This window comes from Colletotrichum karsti, assembly GCF_011947395.1.
Source record: "Colletotrichum karsti strain CkLH20 chromosome Unknown Scaffold50, whole genome shotgun sequence".
Classification (NCBI taxonomy): domain Eukaryota; kingdom Fungi; phylum Ascomycota; class Sordariomycetes; order Glomerellales; family Glomerellaceae; genus Colletotrichum; species Colletotrichum karsti.
The window spans coordinates 232,834-255,622 of NW_024065950.1; the positions used below are offsets into that span (position 1 = coordinate 232,834).

The 22,789-nt window shown below is 55.8% G+C and overlaps 8 protein-coding genes across 8 annotated transcripts; 3 read left to right on the plus strand and 5 right to left on the minus strand.

Annotated features, from left to right (window-relative positions):
* Positions 1-2,718: 2,718 nt before the first annotated feature.
* On the plus strand, positions 2,719-3,447 carry CkaCkLH20_11712 (uncharacterized protein; the record flags this gene model as incomplete). The annotated part of the gene is made up of 1 exon (XM_038894426.1): positions 2,719-3,447. One exon carries the CDS (start codon positions 2,719-2,721, stop codon positions 3,445-3,447), a length of 729 nt encoding a protein of 242 aa, XP_038740274.1.
* A 321-nt stretch (positions 3,448-3,768) lies between these two features.
* CkaCkLH20_11713 (fibrillarin) lies at positions 3,769-4,930 on the minus strand (the record flags this gene model as incomplete). Its single annotated transcript, XM_038894427.1, has 4 exons — positions 3,769-3,827; positions 3,884-4,582; positions 4,655-4,714; positions 4,771-4,930. 4 exons carry the CDS (start codon positions 4,928-4,930, stop codon positions 3,769-3,771), a joined length of 978 nt encoding a protein of 325 aa, XP_038740275.1.
* Positions 4,931-5,532: 602 nt separating this feature from the next.
* CkaCkLH20_11714 (60S ribosomal protein L17) lies at positions 5,533-6,568 on the plus strand (the record flags this gene model as incomplete). Its single annotated transcript, XM_038894428.1, has 4 exons — positions 5,533-5,592; positions 5,847-6,060; positions 6,163-6,350; positions 6,410-6,568. The coding sequence occupies 4 exons, from the start codon at positions 5,533-5,535 to the stop codon at positions 6,566-6,568; spliced, it is 621 nt and encodes a 206-aa protein (XP_038740276.1).
* A 452-nt stretch (positions 6,569-7,020) lies between these two features.
* Positions 7,021-9,612, minus strand: CkaCkLH20_11715 (F-box domain-containing protein; the record flags this gene model as incomplete). Its single annotated transcript, XM_038894429.1, has 1 exon — positions 7,021-9,612. The coding sequence occupies one exon, from the start codon at positions 9,610-9,612 to the stop codon at positions 7,021-7,023; it is 2,592 nt and encodes an 863-aa protein (XP_038740277.1).
* A 1,205-nt stretch (positions 9,613-10,817) lies between these two features.
* Positions 10,818-11,739, minus strand: CkaCkLH20_11716 (malate dehydrogenase; the record flags this gene model as incomplete). Its single annotated transcript, XM_038894430.1, has 3 exons — positions 10,818-10,866; positions 10,923-11,481; positions 11,532-11,739. 3 exons carry the CDS (start codon positions 11,737-11,739, stop codon positions 10,818-10,820), a joined length of 816 nt encoding a protein of 271 aa, XP_038740278.1.
* A 1,452-nt stretch (positions 11,740-13,191) lies between these two features.
* On the minus strand, positions 13,192-15,513 carry CkaCkLH20_11717 (uncharacterized protein; the record flags this gene model as incomplete). Its single annotated transcript, XM_038894431.1, has 3 exons — positions 13,192-15,122; positions 15,173-15,340; positions 15,393-15,513. The coding sequence occupies 3 exons, from the start codon at positions 15,511-15,513 to the stop codon at positions 13,192-13,194; spliced, it is 2,220 nt and encodes a 739-aa protein (XP_038740279.1).
* A 562-nt stretch (positions 15,514-16,075) lies between these two features.
* CkaCkLH20_11718 (uncharacterized protein) lies at positions 16,076-19,730 on the plus strand (the record flags this gene model as incomplete). Its single annotated transcript, XM_038894432.1, has 5 exons — positions 16,076-16,241; positions 16,288-16,694; positions 16,740-17,676; positions 17,728-18,776; positions 18,831-19,730. The coding sequence occupies 5 exons, from the start codon at positions 16,076-16,078 to the stop codon at positions 19,728-19,730; spliced, it is 3,459 nt and encodes a 1,152-aa protein (XP_038740280.1).
* Positions 19,731-21,082: 1,352 nt separating this feature from the next.
* On the minus strand, positions 21,083-21,994 carry CkaCkLH20_11719 (nicotinamide N-methyltransferase; the record flags this gene model as incomplete). Its single annotated transcript, XM_038894433.1, has 1 exon — positions 21,083-21,994. One exon carries the CDS (start codon positions 21,992-21,994, stop codon positions 21,083-21,085), a length of 912 nt encoding a protein of 303 aa, XP_038740281.1.
* Between the last annotated feature and the right edge of the window lie 795 nt (positions 21,995-22,789).

Genomic DNA, 22,789 nt, shown 5'->3' on the forward strand with positions numbered 1-22,789 from the left:
ACTCTAGAATTCAGGTTGGTCTTGATTGAGCGAGCTCTGATTAGCTCGGGGCTCTCGATGGAAGACGGAGAGGCAGAATAACAGAGGCCGATCCCGGGTGAGCATGCAGATTTTGACATGCAGGGCGAGCTCAAGGGATTCAGGTAGTTGTTGTTGTGCTGAGTATGGAAGGAAACCCCTGGTGGATACGGACTCCAAATATCCACCCGACCCCCCGTGCTGGGTGGAGCTGAGGTGACCGAGCGGGGAAGTGGGGTCATTTCCCGGATGGTGGATTCTTTTCTTGGAAACGGCAACCACAAGCTTTCCAAACCAAAACACGCCGTCTCTTCAACCCAGCCAACTTACCCTACGAGTCCATCTGTAAGGCAAAGGAGCCGATGTTCTTGTCTTCGTGTGCTCATTATATCAAATTCATGCGCCATACTTAATCTCATTACTGCCTCGGATCTGGATGTGAATTCCAGGACCAGCTAGTGCGAGTTCAACGGTTTTCAACGGGCGCCAATCGGATGTAAGCTCATTTGGATTGCTATGTGACTGGCACGCGTCAGAAAACATCATCTTCGTCTTGGCTGGAGAAAGAGTCTCGACCAACCCCGATCCATTTTGGTCCAGCCTTGCAACACCGAGTATCTCTGGCACCGTCGGTCGGCCTTATGCCTCGGTGAGGAAGTGTCAGTTTCATGGACTGCAGGCCGTCTTGGCCAAGCTTATGGGCGTAGCCACCGGTATGGTTTGGCTACTAACGTAAATCTCGGATAGGTCTTGGCTTTTGGCTTAATCATACGTAACCCCAGGCTAGCGAGCGCATAAATCACACTACAGCCCATCTCATCGCGAAGAACCAGCCAGAACGCGGAGAAGCACATGGTCTAGCGGCTTGGCCCCATTCACCTCCAACAAGAATCAGTGGCATCATGATCTGGAGTGCTGATAACAAAAAAGCCTCTCAACGCCATCATCTTCATCCTGGCCCTTCTGTTACAGGGGGCCAGCCCCGACTACCACCCTTGCTAGTCAACAAGATGATAGTTGTTGCCTGTCGGGGTCTGTCTGTGCGTTTTTGTCAGGTTATTTCCATTAGCTGTTGCAACGCTGCCCTGGCTTGGTGAAGGATGGTTTCGTGCTCCTCGACCAGACACTCGTGGGGGAGTCGGGTTGCTCTCGATGTGCCGCTCTTGCCAGAAATCGGGGAATCGTACAAGGGATCTCTCCGAGTCTAGAGCTCGAAAGACGGTGCATCGGCCGACAAGATTGTTTTCGGAAGGGGCTTCGAGGATATGCAGGAGGTGATGCTCTCCGATTTGACCGATGGCAGAGCGCCAACATTTGCAGGTCTGGCTCGCAGCTGTGGATAGTTCTTGTCAAGTCAGACATGCACGCGCCATTGAATGACAGCTCTAGCGTCTGGTTGATCATCTGGGAAGGTATTCTGGATGAACATTCGCGCTGACAGGAAAGATGCGCCACCGAAAGCAACAAGAGAGCGGGACGTTCCACGCTTTGACGCACAAGATGGCAGCTGGGCCTCTAAAGCATCAATTCTCTGGACTCAGAGGGAATCAGGAGAGAAATCGTCCAATCCTGGACGGTCTTTCCTCGAGTACCTTGGTGAGAGTGGCCAAATCCGTCTCGCTATGGGGAGCGGCGGGACAACACCCCTATAGCTTCAATGGACCCCCATTGGTCAAGGATCTGTTTCGTCTTTTGGCTCGCCTACTCGATTCGACACTTATTCCGCTGTCAAATCATAGAATACAATGACTAGGTAGCGGTGCCGCAGGAGACAAGCTGTGGAGGAACTGCGGCTCGTCCGCTGGCAACGCGAAATCTGGGAAAAACATCGACTTCATTGTACTGCCGCCTGGATAAGGCTCTTGGCTAAGGGGGTCTGCCTTTCCAGATCTAATCCCGATAGGTGAGGACCATGGCTATCGAAATAATGAGCTGTGTGGTGTTGCGGGCAAAGAATGTTGAATTTACCACAACGGCGAAGAGATACCAAAATATGCGATCAGACTTCTTCATCTACAGCCCACACGTCATTGGAAGAATAGAAGAACAGCCAGGCAGTTGCAACTGACTGAGACATAGCAGAGCATCTGTCTTACTGTCCTAGTCGGATTGTATGACCCCGAAAGGAGTGGGAAGGAATGGTAGAGACGCCTTGCTCTTTTTGCGTCGACACTCGAGGTCTGGCTGTATAGTGGACGCGGTGGCACCAATACCTCACTTCTTCAATGTACAACGCAAGCATGAGATGTCTAGTCCTCAGGCTTGTTTCTGGCTCGTTCGAGGCTCGAGATTACACCTGTTGGACACTCTGAGGATGCAAGCCATCCAATAAAGTGAATGAACCTGGGACAAAGCCAACTTGGTTTGAGGCCCAACAGCAAAGACTTGATTCCACGATCTGCCATCGTGACGCCTCGTCAACCAGCAAAGAGTCACAAATAGAACAAGACAACAGCCTTCGACTTCTCTTCGATTCCTTGCCTTTGGGTCGTCTAAAGGCACCACGATCAGCTGGTGACCAGTCTCTTCCATCTTTATGTCGAGGTCAAAGAGGCTCCCTGCCAGAACCATCACAAATTAACTCACGTTCCAATACTGAAAGTCTACAAAATGACCACTTCCAGCAACGTCGTATTCTGACCTCCTGAACTTGTCTGGGGTAGCCTCTCAATTCGAATATGCCGCAAGCTCAACGCCACGATGCCTCGCAAACATAAATCCAATCGCCGCTCAACCAAGCACAGACAAGATGCCGTAGATTCCGACTTCAGCGTGGATAGACGCATCGTAAAGGACGACTCCCACTCTCGGGGCCGAAGAGACCGCAGTAGCAGCAAGAAGCGAGTCATCCCAGATACGGCCGAACAACTCCGTCCGCGCAAGCATAACAAACACCGCCGCTACAAACTTCGCGCGGATAACGACGGCGATTCCGCGATGCCCCCGACGCCACCTTCAAGCCCGCTGCCTGCAGACGAAATTCAACGCTCTTACAAACGGGACAGCAACGGCTCCAACGCCCGCAGACGCCACGTCCCGGAAATCCCCACCAGACAAACCAAAACTTCGCGGGGCAGACAAGAGCCATACGGCGATTCGGCCATCAAAAACTACCGCTTCCGTCACCATGTTCTGTCCCTTCTCGACCAGCAACGAGATGTCATTGAGACGTGGGCGGACAGCGTCGGCGCCGGCGGTCCCGCGGAGCCGATGGACTGGCAACCGGAGCAAGAGCGGATCGTCTATTTCGCCCGGCTCCCCGTGGAGGACAACTGCTACGAAAATCGGTGGAGAACCGACGAGACGAAGGATGAGGCGCCGGCGTTCCCGAACTTGGGGTCGTGGGCCAGCGAGCGGTGGCTCGATGGGTCGATGATGTGGGGTGGTGCTCCGGCAGTTGGACCGGGTCTGGTGGAGGAGATTGAATGACGGCGGAAAGACATGTCTTGTCGTCAAGCCTGGCGGTGGAATCAAGAATTCCAACTAGTCCTAATCAACTGCAATTAAACTGCCAACAGACGAATAAAGTACAAGACCATTAACATGTCATTCGCAAAGGGCTTTTGATACCTAAGGGTTAACATGCAAGTTCTGAACTAGACCGTCCTTTAAATTCCTAACGCCTGTCCAGATGAAGTCCGACCGACCAAACCCAAGAAGCAAAAGTCAACCATCGTGGGAATCTCGCAAATGTACAGATTCAACCGCTAACATCCCTCCCCGCGTATCGCATACATTTTCTTTCTTTCTCTATTTCGCGTAGCGGTTGTACTCGGCGGCAACGAGGCAGTGGTCACGCTCGAAGGGTTCTGCAAGCAAAGTTAGCTTCAAAGCTGGCGTAGTTCTCAAGTCGGACAACACATACCTAGCGTGAGCTGCTCCTTGGGAGCGATGCGCTCCGCTCTCAGCTTCTCGACCTCCATGGCGAAAACCTTGTGAGCAGGGGCAGTACTGTCGATACAGTTGGCCTTGATGGAGATGAGGATACCACCGCCGACCTTAAGGAACTGGTGGGCGTTCATGGCGACGATACGGGCCTGATCGGGCTGGGCAACGTCGGCGAAGATGGCGTCGACCATGGGCATCAGCATGCGGTACTTCAGGGGCTGACGGGCGTCCTCGACGATGGGGACGACGTTGGTGCGCTTGGCGGCCATGCCGATCAGGTCACGGCCGGAACGGGGAGAGAACTCGACGGCGTAGACGAAGCCGGTGGGACCGACGATATCGGCAACGTGAGAGACGGAGGTACCGGAGGCACCACCGAGGTAGAGAACCTTGGAGCCGGGGCCGAAGTACATCTTCTCGAGACCACCGATGACGGCGGCAGCCAGCTTACTGCGGAAGGGGTTCCAGACGCGGTACTCGACCTTGGTGGTTGTGGTGGTGCCGTCCTCGTTCTGGACGCTGTCGTCGACGGAGACGCGCTTCTCGCCGTAGACGGACTCGCCGGGGACGATGTTGCGGGTTGCGATGGCGTCCTCCTTGCCGCGAACGACGAAGATACCCTCGTGACGGTGAGGCTCAACGATGACCTTGTTGCCGCCCTTCATGCCTCCGGGTCCTGCGCATCACGTTAACAAATCACTTTGGGGGCCCTCATGTTTGGGGGATCGCGCGTTGAGATTTCACTTACCACCACGGCCCTTTGAGACACCACCGCGTCCGCGAGCGCCTCCGCGGGGAGCTCCACGACCTGAGGATGTGTTAGTTCAGACTGCAAGCAGGAAATCCAGAGCGAAGTCGTTGTACCTCCACCGCGACCACCGAAGCCGCCTCGGCCACCGCCACGACCACCGCGGTCGCCGAAACCTCCCCTGCCTCCGCGGCCACCTCCTCTGCCGCCTCTGTCGCCGCCGAAGCCACCGCGGCCACCGCCTCTACCGCCGCCGCGAGCCTGGAAAGGAGCCATGTCTTTTTATCGAGGTTGGTATATATGAAAAGAAGATATGTAAGACTGGCAGTCCCGCGTTGTGAAAAATCGAATTGGTCAGAGGCGCAGGTTGGTGATCCTCTGATGGCGGGTTGGACACTGGAGATACTAGCTAGTGTTGAAATTTTTCAGGAACTTTTTTTTTTTCTGAGAGCTGCAAGGTCCGACATGCATTGAATGTGGGGTGTCAGCCATGATTGGCTGTCGCGGAACTTCATTCTACCGCTCTCCGGCATGATTTTTTTTTTTCGCGATTAGATAACGACCCACCCTGGAGAACACTGGGACGCTGGACAGGTGCACTTGCACGAGACGTCCAAATAATTCCCATCGCTCCGACAATTCCAAACCAGCTGGAAATTTTTCGACAAAAATCAATTGGGACTCTCCGACTGTCCAACTTCAGGTACGATTCTTTTCCCTATGACTTTCATCCATGTTTGGCGGGGGAATGGCCTTTTTTCTCCATAGGGCTGCGGAGCCCTAAAGGCAGACCCCGGCCGTTGCCCGATCCGCAAGCGAGCCAACCCGCGCAGGAGGGCTAGGGTCAGTCAAACTTGTGAATTTCTTCTAACCTTACTTTGCCAGCCCAGACGACGACACCGACGCCGAAACCATCACCACACCCAACGATCAAGATGGTAAGTGCTTGCTGCTCCCCATCTGTGCGGTCATCGAGAGCGGAGGAACGGTCGCCCTTTTTTCCCCAGCCAAAGTTTACGCCCACGCCGTCGCTGTGCCGCCGAGAAGAAATTGTTGCCCCTCGTCATTTTGTGGTGGAAGAGCTTGGGAAACGGAAGACGGAGAAAATTCGACACGACCGAACACCGAAGCCTTGGGAGGACCGCATAACGCAGACTTGGTGCACCAGACTGACACGATGGCCGTTCATTAGGTTCGCTACGCTGCGCACGAGATTGCCCCCGCGAAGTCGGCCCGCGCCCGCGGTTCCTACCTCCGTGTGTCCTTCAAGAACACTCGTGAGACCGCCCAGGCCATCAACGGCTGGAAGCTCCAGCGCGCCGTCAAGTTCCTCGAGAACGTCCAGGAGAAGGCTGAGGCCGTCCCCTTCCGCCGCTTCGCCGGTGGCATCGGCCGCACCGCGCAAGGTACGACATGATGTCCCCGACACCGACGTCGACGAACGAAAGGGTCGATGAGGGTCACAACACACATGGAGAGATGGGACAGAGGTACTGACCCCGATACAGGCAAGCAGTTCGGTGTCTCCCGCGCCCGCTGGCCCGTCAAGTCCGCCGAGTTCCTCCTCGGCCTCCTGAAGAACGCCGAGTCCAACGCTGACGCCAAGGGCCTCGACACCGGCAACCTTGTCGTCAAGCACATCCAAGTCAACCAGGCTCCTAAGCAACGGAGACGCACATACCGTGCCCACGGTCGCGTACGTTTCTTGCACCCGCGGCGAAGCCGATGCCACCAGACCGCTAACACCCCGCGCAGATCAACCCCTACATGTCCAACCCCTGCCACATCGAGCTCATTCTCACCGAGGGCGAGGAGGTCGTCCAGAAGTCCGACGCCGTCGCTGGCCGTGAGGAGGTCCGCCTCAACTCCCGCCAGCGCGGCAGCCGTGTCCGCCAGGCCATCACCGCCGCATAAGCGACTGATTTCGAGTGCGGGATGACTGGTGTAACGCGAACCTGGAGAGGTCTTGGGTTGATGGATGCGTGGAAAAATTGCGGCTTTTCATATGCTGGTGTACAGGATGGCTATGGTCTCATGGCATTTAGGGATTGGCATGCGAATTCACGCAACGGTCTGATGGGCCACAAATAAACAAACCTGCAAAAGTGATTCCCTACAGCCTAGATGAGCATCATGACTGGCGTCGAACGGATAAGGATATGCATTCAATTAGACTCCATGCCTCACATCCATGAGTGAACGCTGTTCAGTGAAATGACAACCTGTTTAGGTGCTTCTATTCTGACATGTGACGCTTTTCCGATCCATGGTATCAATGTCCAACGCCTGCCGCATGTACGCCTCCAAAGCAATCCTCAAAATGCTCGTGATCCACCGTGTCATTATGTAACCAGTTCCCAGCCCATCTAGCTGACCGTCTTGGTAATGTTGCCGCTGAAGCGGCCCTTGCCTGGACGCAAGACCCCATCTCGCTTGGCAGCCTCAATGACTTCTTCTTCGTAGACGTTGGTCCACTCACTGTCCATGCCATACGCAGTTGTCAGGTTGTACTGTTCCTGCGTCGTTAAAAAGTTGGTGATCCGAGCTGCCATCCTGTCGGGGCACATCTGCATGAAGGATAAAAGCTCCCTGCGCCTCGTGGTAGTTTCTTGCGACTCTTGCCAAGGGGGCCGGGTAGGTAATGTGCTGAGGTTATCAATAGCAGGCACATCCAAGCATACGTAGCCGCACGACTTGAAAGACATGGATTCGATGGAAAGATTTGCCTTCTCGGGTTGCCGGGGGACAAAACGGTAACCCTCATCTTTGTTTGGGTCATCGCCGACCGATGCGTCGTCAACATCTTGGGCAGAGGTGAGCTCTGCAATGGTAGGCGCGGGTGCTAGACGCTCGATTATTCCCGCCCAGGTGAGTAAGTCAGGACGCCGCAATCGCAACCCGCCGAGTTCAAATTCTGCTTGGGCGGGACCAGCCACTGGCTGGACTTGCGCATTCGCAACAACATTGAAACCCTGAGCGGCTGCCATGCCTGGCTGGATATGTGGTAGTGCCGGTGGTTGAGGGTTCGCATTAGGCGCAGGCGGCAAAGGTGGAGGCTGCGGAGCGCCCGCGTTGGCAGGGCCCTGAGCTGGACCGTGTAGTTGAAGCTGCTGAACAGCCTGGTGTGCAACGAGCGGTTGGAGAGGCAAGTGTCCCGCGGCGTGCCCTTGCATGAAGACGGCTATGTGCCCCTGACGTCGCAAGGGTGGTCCCGTCAATGACACAGTCTCCAGCTCCAACCTCTCGAGAGACTGCTCGCCCATTGTTCGAATGACCTGCAAAAATACGTGCGGTGTGCTGTAGCAGTTCTTCAGAGACAGATGCTTGATGTGCGGCAATGAAAGTAGACGACCTGGTACCATGGCAGTGTCGTGACCCAGCATCTGGGTTGGAGTGCAGAAAGGCGCCGGAAGAACATATGAGTTCCTCTGTGTCAACCCTGGGGCAAATTCACCGCCACATATCCACTCGAAATGGAGGAACGTGATGTTGGGCTGCTTCGAGATATGGTCCTGTAGCAGGCCGTGAACTTTGGCGACAGCATCCACCGGAGAGACGGAGTAGTCCTCGACACACCCTGGAGCAACCTTGGCCACATGACGCCAATCCGCAACAACTGCAAGAGCGACATTTGTCAGATTGGGCAAACTTTGCCAAAAGTCGGGTCGCTGGAACATGAAGATGTGGCTGCTGGGTATCTTTGCGATTGTCAAAGTCGTTAGTGAGCTGAAGCTATTCGTACGAGCATTGTCGATGAGGGCAATCACGTATGACTGAATGAGTGCCCGGTGTGCCCACTCAAGCTCCAACAGCATTTCTTTCTGAGCTCTAGTCAGATTTCTTGGCTGCAAGGGATGAGCGGATGTCGACTCGCTTAGAGCCACTGCCACGGCCCGTTGCATGGTGTCCTCAGCGTCGCCGTCGTCGGAAGGGGGATTCGCGTTGGCGTTGGCGTTTGCGTTTGCGTTGGCATTTGTAATCATATTATTGACGTTGTTGACGTTGTTGACGTTGACAGCTTGGGTTTGGCCACCGAAGTTGTGGCCATACGAGCCTAGTTCCATGGCGGTGTTGCGCTCGTCGAAATCGATGTTCATCAGTGACACATTTTCGGTGCTTAAAAGCATCGAGATGGCGTCTTTGGCCTGGCCCTGCGTGTAGCCCGCGTTCCTCACCATCGACTCCAGGACAGTATACTTGAAGTCGCGAGGACTTTCGAATGCGAGCTTCCGCGCGTTCATGCTAGCCGATTCAGATCTCCCCATACGTTGCTGCAGAAGCCTGTATCGCAGATTGCGCAGGCCAAATACTGGATGTGGCAAGGGAGGGCTCTCAAGCTGCTGGTCCGGCCCCAGAAGATAACCCAACCCAGCGTCACAGCATAGTCCAAGCTCCTGCACCTTTGACAAGCACCTCAGGGCCTCTTTCATGGACGCGGTTTCGTCGGCGGTCTGCTCCAAGCCCTCGAGTTCCGTATAGCGATGGTACGACTCGTGGGGCCACCTGTAAATTCCCCAGTAGGAGGTGACGGCTTTTTGAGTTGGCTTGATGGGAGGGTATGCCAAGCTTTCCTCATCCAACTCCAGAGAGAGGGCGAATCGGAGGATGTGATCGCCAAAGGACTGAAAGATGCGCATGCCGCTCGAAAAGAGCGTGTCGGTGCATGGCTGGGTCGGGAGGTCGTCGTCCTCCTGCACCGCCTTCCTTGCCTTGTACATCTCGGAACGAAAAGGAACGACGACATTGCGAAAGTATTTGGCCGAGACCATGCGGTCGAACTCATGATTCACCAGGCGAAGATTCTTCACATCGGATCGAGACAGGTAGGTGGTGATCTCGTCGAAGATCTCGACAGGAACCTGGGCAGGCGGCCAGGTAGGCGGACGCGGGTTCGAATCCATAGAGAGCCTTCGTCGTTTGCGGGGCATTTCCGAATGAGTATCGGCTCGTTTATTCATGGCCGTCGAGGTGTCGGTTCATGGACCGAATTGCCTGATCGAGGCGTCGAGCGGCCAAGGTCGCGGGTCAGGTGGACGTGGCCCGAAGAGACGGCACCCACGGGTCGATGCCGTCGGCTGCCTGCGATAGGTCGGTTATGAAGAGAATTTGAGATATAAAGGTGTGAGATTGCCAGGCCAGTTGAAGAAGGTTTGCAATTTCTGCGGGCACTCGGAATGAAATCAGGCAATGGCCCTCGCGACTGTGGCTTCCCGTTGAAACCCGGAAAGCATAAAAATGGAAAGGCAGTATAGCAAATAGGGCGGCCGTAAACCTCGTTTCTCGAGAGATTATTGCACGCAAGGCGGGATAGAAGTTCAATGGTGATGCGATTCGAAGGGATGTTGTAGAGAAGAAAAACGACGAGGTCAAAAGCTGGCTGGAGGAAACCTGAGGTAAGGTATCCGTAGGCTCAAGTCGCGGGATGGAGTTGGTGCAGGTGCAGGTGCAGGTGCGAGTGAAGTCACTGAGTGCTTGTGAACCACTTTTTTAGCGTCTTTTTGACGCAGGAGTAATGGCCATTGGCTGTTTGCGGACGACCCGGCAGTATGTGTGGTCAGGGCGCAGATCATAAAAAGAAGTTTCTTAGCGGGGAGGGAGACACATGGGATTGTTTGGCACTCGGCCTTTCACTCATTTTCATTGTCAGTCCCGGGGCCAAGGGCCAAGGGGACTCACACCCCTGTCCTGTTTTATGGGTCTCGCGGTAAAAGCCGGGGCGGGGCCAAGGTAAGCGGGGTTGGCAGGCAAGCAGGGTCCAGACTCACAGCAGGTGCAGTCAGTGGTAGTAGTCACCACATTACTCTTTACCTTGACGATTTTTTACCCGGGCCGTGACACTGGGCAGTACGTAACAATCATGAAAAGGTTCGGCTTTTACCAATGAAACGATATGCGTGGAATGGCTTCGAAATTTATCATATTACTCAAGTTGATTAATGATTAGATCACCATCTTCTTCTTCGTGATCAAATCTGACTCGCAGCTGACGCAACCATTTTTAAGATTATCGCAATGTTATCTAAGGTAGCGGCTCAATCTATGGCCGGCCAACTCAGCCACGGGAATGCCGCGGGTACATGATGGTATATCGAATAGAAGTGGTACATATTTCACATAAAACCCCCAACGCCTGGAACTAGCAGTATCTTGTTACTATTGCCGCTCACGGAGCCGCAGACTTGACCGGAGCGTCTCCCTGATAGAACCAGTATCTGGTAGGCTGTTGTTAGTGATGATGATCTAATCAATGACAACTGAGCAGACTCACTGAGCGGCATATTGGACTTCGAACGCAGCGGGCTGGCCCTTGCAAGTGGCGGGAGGACTGCCACCAGCGGTAGTGATTCGGTAAACCTCTTGGATATCCCCGGTGCTGCCCTCTGTCGTGAGAAGCTTCAGCCACGCCACGGCACTTTCACCCTGCTGGCCCTTGGCGGCCATAGTGGGCGCGGGGATCGACGAGTTCTTAGAACAGTAGGCGTCACCAATACTGAGACCCTCACTCTCGAGCTTGAAGAGTGGGACCCCGGCACTGGTGAAGAGGTGGTGTCCAGACACGCCGAGACTGCTGGGACCGAGGCGTTGGGGACTTTCGTTATTGTTGTTGTCCGACAGGTTGAACTGCATCGAGACCGAAGGAAGCTTTTCGAGAAGGTCGGGGTACATGGCAGCTACGCAGCTGGCGTTGAACAAGGTTGCTACGGCGCCGGTGGCGACGGGGACCGCTGTTGAGTTGCTGGTATCGCATGTGTAGTTTTGGGTACCGCGACCGATGGCGACGTGCTTTAGAGTCAGACCCTTTGAGGGAACAGGAAGGTCCTCGGCAGCTAGGTGTCCAAGTTAGTGATAGAAATTCCTCCGGGACCAAGATACGCACGAGAAATCATCTTGGCCTTGCTCAAGTCACAGATGGGCTCAGCAGAAAGATATCTGAGGGCCTGGACCTTGTTGGCGAGCATGTTGAAGTACTCGGAAATGTCCTCGATGTTACCCGGCAATGCGGCGTTGAGGTTGAGGATGGGGTATGTGGGCGCCGCCAGGGCGAGAGATGCCAGAGTTGGCAGCAACAGACTTGAGAAATGCATAGTGGTCTGTCGGTTCTGATGTGGAGGAAGAAGGCGGGCGGTAGTGTTGTTCGTTGGTGAGGTTGATTATGCTCGTTCCAGGGAATAAAGAAATGACCCAAATCCAAACAAGAAAACCGAAGACCAAGGAAACTGAAGATAGGAAACGACGAAGAAACGGAAACGGAAAAGGGAAAGATTCGTCTCTGAATATATGAGATGAACCGTGTGGTGAAGAGCGAGGTAGTCAAGCCTCGAGTTGTAAGCGGCCAGCCGCTCTTAATATAACACAACATCATGAACTCCTCCGCGGCGGCAAAGACGTCGACTGGCCGCTCCATGTCGCTGCAGGGACCGACCTGCCCAGACTGGTATGGTCTTCTGGTTCAAAAAAAGATGGCGGGGGAGGGTAGCTAGGGTGTGCCGCTGTGTGTGCAAGGCAACGCGTGGGTATTCGTAGCTTTCAAAGACCAAGACTGGCAGCCGCCATGCCATGCAACCGTACGACGGCGGGAGAGGACGAGGACTGGGGTGAGGGGTTGAATGAGAGCGAATCAATCAAGGGCGAAAATGCAAGTAATGTCAAGGTGGGTGGGAGGTCAGCGATCTTCGCCAGGGTCAATGAGATGCAAGCGCCCGGCCCGCTCAATGGCCTGATTGGAGTTAATTGACGGGGCCACTTCTCCGCGGGCTCGAGAAACAAGATGTTGCCCGACGTTGTATCCAGGGACCGTGATCCCATGATTAATATGAAGGTATCACGAACAGAAGGAACTTCCAACTCCGTGTCATCATCGCCATAGTTGGTTCTGTTCTCTGTCACGATGACCGTCCGAAGAAATGCGACGAACATGAAGACAGAAAAAAAAACCGAGCCTGAAATAGCTCATCGCTTCAAGACTGCATCCTCATAGGCCGGCCGAGATTGTTGGAGACGGTACGGTATTGTACCCGTCTTCTCCCCGGCGACGCGCCCATGTTGCAGGTATCCGCTCTTGTACATTGCCTTTGCCGCGCTGCACCACGCCGTCTTCGCCATCTCATTGGCTGCGGGGTTCGACTCCATTTCGGTCGCAGAGACGGGCCAGCGCCAAAAGGCTTCCATCGAATCGTCTGCCTCCATTGACATCGGGAGGTAGGCCTGGCCTACGACAAGAATAGAATCTTTGGTGGAGAGCCACGCGCTGCTGGTGCCAGGTTTGCGCCAAGAAGATCTTGCATCTTCTTGGTATCTCTAAACGTTCCTTGTCCATGGTGCTCAAGTGATCTGGTATCTGTATTCTGATGAGATTCCACTTATGTCACAATTCATATCCATACACAATACAATACCCATACACATAACCAGACGCCCAATCGTACAACCGCAATAACAAATGATGCGTACGGTACAGATAGCCCGCCTCGTCCGGAGGCCTTTCATCTCCAGTCGTGTCTCGCCGTGGATGGCTTCTATGGCCACCTTTATGGTCGCTAGTGCCCGTTGAATCCTTCTTCGTGCCAGTTGCCATGGCCGTCGCCGGCTCTGTTGGCGCCTCCCGCGCCCGCGGCGGCGGCTGCTGCTGCCGACTTTCCAAGGTTGCTGGCGTGCTTTTCTACGTCCACATTGCCGAGCCAGTACAGAGAAAAGAAGACGAGCAGATGCAACGCGACACAGTACGCCGCGAATAGATTTCTGCTCATCCGGGAAGCCAGCACCATCCGCGTCACCGAGTACACCACGCGCTCCGGGAAGCTCATTCGCTTGTATGCCCTGGCCGACTCGCGGCCTCGGAAGGCGGCAAACGGCGAGATGTTCGACTCATACGCCTTGCGATACCTGTCCATGGTGATGCCCGGGTTCCCGGTTCCTCCAATTGAGACCGTTGACGGGTTGGGGTTTGATGAGTATGCCGCCGACGACGACGTCGCTGACGGGCCGGCTCTGTTGTACGTCGAGACGTACCTCGTCTTCTCATACAGATTGAGATTGTCCTTTTGGAGTGCCGACACCTCCTGTCGCAGCTGCGAAACGGTGCGGTGGCTGTCCGACAACTCACCCTCCAACTGGGCTATCCTCTTCTTGAATCGGTCGCGCTGGGCCGTAATCATTGGAAGTATGCCCGAGCCACCGCCCATCGGCTCCTCGCCGACTGTGCGGGGGTTGATCCCGCTAATGATGGATGATGTTGGCGACACCCGCCCGCCCCCTCCTCCTCTTCGACCCGGCGCCACCGAGGGAGCGTACCGGTTGAACGTGCCCGCTACAGACGCGCCCGACGGGAAGGCGTTGGAAGACTCGGACTGGAGAGTGGCCAGGTCATTTTCCAGTCGCTCGTTCAACTGTTGCGACTTCTCAAGGTCCATGTTCGTTCTTGACATCTCCTCCTGCAGGTCGGACAGCTTACTTTGCAGGTCCTGATGTGAGACGCGCAGGATGGTGAGCTCGTCGCCAAGCTTTTTGTTACGCGCAAGAAGCAGCTTCTCCAGCGTGTCGCCTTGGCCCTTACCCTCAGCAGCGCTTTCGGCAGCCTCTCGTACATCATCGTCGTCGCCTGTTGAGAACTCGATACTCTTGAGCACCTCAAGCTCCTGTTTGACATCGTCATAGTCGCTCCACTTCTGGACCTTGGCCTTAAGGTTGTCCCTTTCCTCCTTGAGCAGGCCAACCTCCCTTTCCAGACCGCGAAGCCTGCTGTCGAGATCACGCTTGAGGCCTTCTTTCTCTACTCGGGCCGCATCAAGTTTGCGAATGAGGGATGAATTTTCAGACCGCATCCGCATGTAGCCCGGATCATCTTCCAGCGCTGTTGGCGTTTGAGCGGGCACAGAAGACTTGGCCTGTGCCAACTCCAGCCGTAGCTGCTCGTTTCGTGCTTCAATCTCTGCCAGCCTTGCACTCGTCCGGTCCAGGTCAGAGTGAAGCATCTCAATCTCGGCGCTGGTGACGCGGGCCTGGCTTTCCTGATCGTCGTCGTCCGTCTTGCCCAATCGCTGGTTGACTTCGTAGCTTGCCTTAATCTCATTGAGCAGGCGTTCCTGGTTTTCAACCTTTTCTTCCAGCGTCTTCTCCTTCGACGCCCAGTTGTCCTTCTTCTCATCGAGAACGGCAATCCAAGAAGCCTCGACCTCCTTGACCCTGGTCTCCAGACTATTTTCAAGCTCCTTCTTGGCCGCAGACTCGGTCTGCAACTTCGATTCTGTCTCCTCCAGTTGTGTCGTCAGCTTGGCGACGGACTTTTGCAGATGCTGGTTTTCTTCGGTCAATTTCGGCAGAGTGTCCTCGGAAACGAGCATAGAGTCGACGGATGCCTCGAGAAGGGGATATGGGTCGGGGGCATCGGATAAAGACGTGTACGCTTGAAGAAAGGCGGAGTTGATGGACTTGGAATGGTTCGTGAGGAGGTCAATGAAGGTTTGGTATGCTAGTACAGGTTAGCAGGCGCTTCCATGTGAGGTTGAGTACGCAACGCACCCTTCAACAACCCCTTGACCTCAGACAGCTTCGTGGCATCGTCGAGCTTCCTGAAGTCCTTGGTCTTCTGCGCCAACTCCTTGCGCTGGACGGTCGAGTCTCTCTGGTATGCGACAATCTCGGACGCGGTGTTGTCGAGGTTCGAAACGAGGTTGGTATAGTCAATGGCTATTTCGGTCAGTGGAAGGTACAGACACGCGGCACACAAGCTTCTCCCTACTTCTCCATGCTGAAATGGCGTGTTGAAACTTGTTGCCGCCGTCCGGAACAGATTGGCCAGGCCTGTCAATATTCTGGGAATTGGCATCGGCAGCCAGGACTGATTCGACGAGATCTGCCATGTCTGCGGTGGTCGTCGATGGCAGTGAATAGGTTACTTCATTACTAAAAACCGGTGAAAACGGCAGGTCTGAACAGTGTCAGCAGGATCGTGAGCTGCTGAGCTTGAGTTGAGTTGAGCAGGTGTTTCGGGTGAGCTCTGGCTCCGAGAACGTGTTCCCTTTCCCGGCAGCCAATCAATTGGTTGCAGGAGGCATCTAGGGGTGCACAGGCAGCCAGCTGATCGCTCCGTGCCTGTGGAGCCACCAAAGTACCCCCAGGCGCGTCGCACTTCACCTCACATGCCTGCGCCGGTAGGCCGGCAACTGCAGGTGAGCCCACTGTTGACTTTCAAAGCTGGAGGCGCTAGGGAGGTGCCTACGTAGGTACCTACGTAACAGCGCGGGAGCTGTTCCATTGAAACCTGGAAGCCTGAACCTGGTGTCTTCCACCACCAGCCTCTAAGCTCTCCGATTTCCAGCCGCAACACACTGCATCGTCAACTTCAATTCAACATAGCTCGACGCTTAGACTCAGCGAGAAGCGATGGCATAGCAGCACCGATGACCGCACGATCGACCGAAAATGGCCTCCGAAGATCCAGACGACCAACGCTCGTCTGCGTCAGGGAGTTTCGATGCGATAAGCCGCAGTGACGGACCCTTCGTATTGCGCACACTGCTAGACGAAGTACCCTTGTCTGCAGATGGCGCTGCGGACGGTGTCAAGATAAACTGCGTAGAGTATTTAGGTTGGAAACCTTGACGAATTGTTATGCTCCTAACTGACACTGCCAGATCACAATCTTTACGTCGGCACGAGCGCATCCGAGTTGCTTCACTTCGTCCAAATCCCTCCCGACCCCGCCGATCCGACCGGACGATCTTTCATAATTGCTTCCAGACTGCGGCCAGCGTTTTCTGAGTCTAGCAGTTCTCGCCCCGGGGTACAGCAGATTCTACTCCTGCCCAAGGTTGGAAAGGCTTGCATTCTCTGCAACTGGACTGTTACGTTCTACTCGCTCCCCGAGTTGAGTCCTGTATTCGGGACCACACAAGTAAAGAACTGCAATTGGGTTGGCGGCGTGGACCTGAATCAACCACAGGATGATGATGGTGATCCAGCGGCCGGAGTGTTCATCCTCCTCTCGCTAAACCGGAGAATCCAAGTGGTGAGGATTGGAGAAGTAGCGAGAGCAGTCAAGGTACTTTTGCAACTCTTTCGTCAAGGCCAAAGCTGACCTCATCAGAATATTGACGTTCCCGGGACCACGATCTCAGTACGCAGAGACTCTATTGCGTGTGTGGCAGACGCTAGAAGCTATTCTCTGCTCGATGTCGACAGACAGCTGCGTATTCCCCTCATGACGATTTCGTCTTTGGACGACTCGCAACCTGCCGGAGAAATCGGCCAAGCCCAGGATATCGCCGGCAGCACTGATGGAGGCATTCTGCGAAGCGCTTCCGCAGCTCATAACCGCCCGTTACTGTCAGCTGGCGACCCCCATGGACACGCTAGAAGCACGAGTCTGGGTGGACTCCTCAGCGGCCGTAGGGACCAGAGTCCTCGAGCAGCGGATGATCGTGTGCTTCAAGGATCGTCACCGCCAACGCCGTCAATTAGCCCCAGGCCCTCAGGCGAGGCTCAGGTGCCGCCTCCATCGACGGACAAGCCGCTACCCGCTGCTCCAGGGCCTCAGACATCCCCGACAAAGCCCACTCCCGTATTTCTGAAGCCACACATAGTTTCTCCAACGGGCGAGGAGTTCTTGCTTGTGACCGGCACCGGGCCACTTGACCCCGGCATAGGCATGTTCGTGAACCTCGATGGTGATCCTACACGGCCGACTGTTGAATTCGACAGATATCCACGAGAGGTTGTCGTAGACGGCGGGTCAACCGACTTGTCTTCATCAAAAATGACACTTGGGACTGACGAAGAGGGCTATGTGATTGCATCCATGACAAAAGATTTTGAAAGCGGACTGCGCCACGGCTTGGAAATTCAGAGATGGGACTCTGATGGAACAGATCCAGAGACATCAAAATGGTGGCTTGAAGCAGACTCCGTGAACAAAGACGAGACCTCTCCGTTGGGAATCAGGTCGCTGATGGGTACCGACGAGACACATTTTGACGAAATCATCGACAGACTATGCCAGAGAAAGTTCTCGCCGTTCTCTGGAAGTGGGCTCGAAAATCCCATTTTCTCACCACGAAGCGCTGATGCTCGCACAGCGTCTTCATTGGAGCAAATGACTAAGGAACGCGAGCTTTTTGAACGCGATGTCGACTCTCAAGAGGAAGACGCCTTGCCCGAAGGGTGGGAGGACAGTCGGAACGCAGAAGAAAAGGAGTTTGCAAGAAGGCTAGCAAGCGCCAATTCGAGGATAGCAGTGTGGTCGGGCAACCACATCTGGTGGGCTATCCGCAATCCCATGCTGCTGCGGTTGGAGGCGCAATTAGACGCTGCATGCGAACAGGAGGGGACATTCAACCCTGCTAAACTTGACCGACATGCCATCTTCACCGTCTTGAATTCGTTCAGGGGCCAAGATGCAAAGTCGGAACTAGAGTTTGTCACTTTCAGCTACTTGCGGCAAAGAGCTGGCGTCTTGCTGCTCACCAGCCTGCTTCATGCTACAGAATCGCCGTTTTCAGATGCTGAGGTAAAGGCTTTGGAAGAGGTCTTAGTAGACAGCAGTCTGGATCCTCGCGTCGTCTTATCGCTAGTTCCTGGCGTGCGAAACGAGATCGTAGAAAGCCGCAGAGGCATCTGGATCTTTGGCGGCGTCAAGACGACAACGGAAAATTACCTCGAGAGCGAGCACTTCCCAAAAGCCAGCCACTCCATTGGGGACCTTGACATTAAGGTTATGCAGTTCTTACGACGCTTCCTCTCTGCATGGCGCAAGAAGAAGGGCTTTGGCAGCGTTGCGGACGAAAGCGAGGTATTCCGAACAGTCGATGCCGCCTTGCTGTTGATTCTCCTCGAGCTCGACCAAAACTCGCCGAAAGGCCTCGCAAAGAAGAGTTCGTCAGTCAGATCAGAGCTATATGACGTCGTCGATAAGGGCGTTGACTGCTTCGACCGGGCAGCCGGACTCTTGGAGACTTACCACCGCCTATTTGTGCTCAGCCGACTATACCAGAGCCGCAAATTGGCCGGCGACGTACTCGCGACGTGGCGTCGTATTGTCGAGGGGGAACGTGACGATGGTGGTGAGCTGCGTGACGGCGAGCAACGCGTCCGAGAGTACCTCACAAAAATAAGCAGTCAGGCACTTGTACGTGAGTATGGAGTGTGGCTTGCTAGTCGCAATCCCAAATTGGGAGTGCAGGTTTTTGCCGAAGACAAAGGCAAAGCGCCCAAATTCGAGCCGGCGGATGTCGTGGAGATACTTCGTGAAGAGGCCCCTGATGCGGTCAAATACTACCTCGAACATCTCGTCTTCGGCAAGGGTCACACAGGATACGTCAATGACCTTATCGCATACTACTTGGACATCGTCATCAGCGACCTCGACTCCTCACAAGAAAGACGAGACGCGTTTGCTGACACGTACACGGCATATAGAGCGCTTCAAGCACCCAAGCCGACATATAGACAATTCCTCACAGACAACGCACCAGAAGAGGATGAAGTATGGCACAGCCGCTTGAGGCTGTTGCAGCTTCTCGGTGGCGCCCATCACTACGATGCCGCCGCCATCAGAGATCGCATATCGACCCTGCCCGACGAACTACTGGTTCCGGAGATCATCATTCTAGACGGGAGGGAGCGGCGGCACGAAGACGCCATCCGCCTGCTCGTGCACAAGCTGGGGGATTACGACACGGCCGTCTCATACTGCTTGCGCGGGGGCTCTAGCATTTACACGCGCCCCGATGGTAGACGCGAGAGCACGCCGACACACGAGATGCAGGCACGGCTCTTCCGGGCAGTCCTGGGCGAGTTCCTCGCCATCGAGGATGTCAGCGACCAGATTGAGCAGACGGGTGCGCTTCTGGAGCGGTTCGGGGGCTGGTTTGATGTCGAGGACGTCCTCGCGCTCATACCGGACGAGTGGTCCGTCGACGTGGTGGCTGGTTTCCTCGTCACGGCGCTACGGCGGATCACGCAGGAAAGACACGAGACGACGGTGACCAAGGCGCTCAGCTCGGCAGAGAACCTCCGGGTAAATCACGACCTGATTGTCAAGGTAGATGAGAAGGGGCCTTCCATCGAGGCGCCAAATTAGTAGTAGGAGCGCATGTAGATAATCCGGCATGTAGACAGAATAGTAGCAAGCGATATCATGGCATTAAGCAAGCTTCGGTTCCAGCAACGGGATTCCAAACACGTTCACTAGGACTGACCTGGTCCGGACTGCAGTCGGCGGAGCCCGCCCGCTCCGAGAGCCCGGTCGCAACCCGTCGGGTGCGGCGGATACGACGGAAGGCCGGCCGCGCGTCGAAATGGGCAACATGCAACTCACATTCTGTAGCGTGAATAGCAGTATAAGGGGTGTCGTCACTATGTGTAAGGAAACGCTCGTCGCCGCTACTCGTCACGTTTGCAAAGACAAATGCACCAATGCCTACGAAAGCCCGTGACGCACCGCCTCCTCCCAATCGGCCTCTGCCGCCTCTCCCCGGGCCGCCTCGCGAAAACACACGGACAACAACGGTGGGTAGGGAACGCACTCATCCAGATCTCGCGATGCTCATGCACGCAGTGCTCACTCAGCTCAGCTCAGCTCCGATGTAGTCCGTTACAATGTAATGGTCCGGTGACGATGGTTGTCTGGGATCCGTAGATCCAGAAGCCTGCGGAAACCAGCGCAGCTGAAACTCTTGGGAATGACATGACGCAGACGCAGGGGAAGGCATGTGTTGAGCGGTCTGCCACACTTGACGGCAGTTACTGGGCGGCGGAGGACTCCGATGTGATCGGAAGGATGTGATCGGAAGGGGCCCAGAGACGTACACTCATAGACAATGGCATGTCGAAATAGAGACGAAGACAGAGGGAAGGGAGCACTCGCAGACCGAATACAAGGTGAAAAATTTCCTATCAACTGGGCGCACGCGTCTCTTCCATTGGCCCGTTCGTTCCAGTCCCGAGTTCGGCCGTAGCACCAGGCAAAACATCTCAAATACCTCCGCCATGGTGTCGTTTCGTTTCGTGGTTCTTCCAAATACTCGGCTCAGTCAGCAGAGCTTGTCGATGACAACACATGGTCTAGGTGAGCCATGTTTGATCGAAAGGGGCCCAGTACATCGTTGGGTCAAGCCACTTGGGAACGAGGGGGCCAATCGGGAGCTGTAGCCGAGCTCGATACAGCTGAAAGGGCGGGTTCAGACTCAGCCGCACCGGGGCAGAATGCGGCCGCTGGCGGGGGAGCTAGCTGTCGTCGTGCGCCGTGCGGGCGCTATTCGCTTTTGCATGAACAAAGGTTCCCCCAAGATAATTCGTGCTCAGCTGAAGATGCGCGTGCCTTGGCCTGGATGTTTTGAGAGAGAGGGTAGAGAAGGAGGGGGCAGGTAGTGCATGTAATGGGTGGTATGGCGCCTGTCAGACACAAACGTTGATATAAGTGAGCCGGCCTCCTCACGCAGCGTCAACTTTTGCCTTTCGCTTCAAGACGCCGCACACCAACCAGCGTTTCCTGATGCTGGCGTCCTCGATGCCGCGGTCCCAAACCCACTCCCGCTCGACGCCGTCGCAGTCCCGTTCCCAGATGCTCTCGATCTCCAGCCCGGCCTCGGCAAGAGCGGCCTCGTCGAAGAAGCCGCGCATCTTGGGCCTCCCCGTGTGGAAACCGGCCACGACCCAGCAACGCGCCTCAGGACTGTTGCGGAGGAACCAGGCGGCGGACTTGTGCAGGTTCGCGTGCTGCCAGGGCATCCACAGGCAATCGGCGATGAAGACGCGGTCGAAGGCGTGCTTGTTGGCGACGGAAAAGGGATCTTCCAGCTCGCCCCACGAATGGCCCTCGACGAGAACTTCCTTTGCGGTCAACTCGCCGGTGGGCGAGACGGAGGGGTGGATATTGCGGTCGATGTTGGTGCGGAGGGTCTTGAGCACGGCGGGGGCGGGGTAATCGGTCACGGCGGTGCGGACGGCACCCAGGAGCGCGGACATGATACTCGGAATGGCGGTGCCGGCCCCGAGCTCGAGGGTGGTCAGCCCGCGGACGTCGAAATGGGACACGACCGGACCCAGATCCGACTTGACGGAGTCCAAGCCCAGGGTGCCGGCCTCGACGAATTCGCCCAGCTGCAGACTCGAGTTCCACAGGTAATGGCTGAATAGCTTCCTGTCTTCATCGGCGCTGGGTTCTGCGAGGTCGAAGCGCAGTGGCTTGCGCAGGTGCGGAGAGGCGTACTCAATGCCATCGTCGGCGTCTCCGTGCTGGTTGGTGACGTCGTCGGGGAACATGACGCCTATAGAGCCGACGAAAAAGTCCTCCGGGGACTCGGTGGGCGGGCCGATCAGGGAGACGCGGGATGTCAGCGCCATGACGGAAGGCAGGACGAAAGAGCGCCGGGGTGGTGAGATGGGAGATGGGGGGGGGCCGCCACGAGGAAGAGAGAGGCTTGGCTACCGACAGGGCCGGGCGGGATGCTGCGCCGAGACGGGAGGAGGACGGGACGACGCGGGGGAGGCGGAGCGGTGGACGAGGCCGGGGACCGAGCGATTGCGATTGCGACGACGACGACGAATGCGGCGGTATTGCTGGCGATCCCGGAGCTGGAGGCGGTAGGTCAGGTAAGAGTTGCGCACCGTGACGTGGGACTTCGAAATGGGAGAATTTGTCGCATGTGTGGAAGGAGGGGGAGGGGTTTGAAAATGTCACTGTGCCCCGCCGATTGCATGCACTTCCTGGCTGCTCAGGGCAGTTGTCGCCAGTAGAGCAGCGTTTCGGTTTCCTCAGGTAAGTGGCAGCGGAAACACTGCCACTGAGCAAGCGCCAGGGACCGCTCCCTGTTTGGCGTTGAGCCGCATCGCGGCATACCTAAATGCAGGGGTGCTTGGGCTTAAAAGGCCCTTATAAGCTGGCCAACAATAGCGCACATCCTCGCTAAACATGAGGTGGAAGGCCATTCGGGGGCCTCCTGCTGAATTGCGGTCAAGGTCCCGACCTGGAGGCAAGCAGATTCCCGGTTCGGATCTGCGAAGTTTGCACATGTTTGGCAGTGGAGATGGCCCCATCTGGCACCTGGCATCTGGCACCTCAGCCTGTCGGATGCTGCCGCTCCACAGCCACACAGCCACGCCGCTGTTTCTCTCGCCCCCACACTCAGGCGGGCAGCC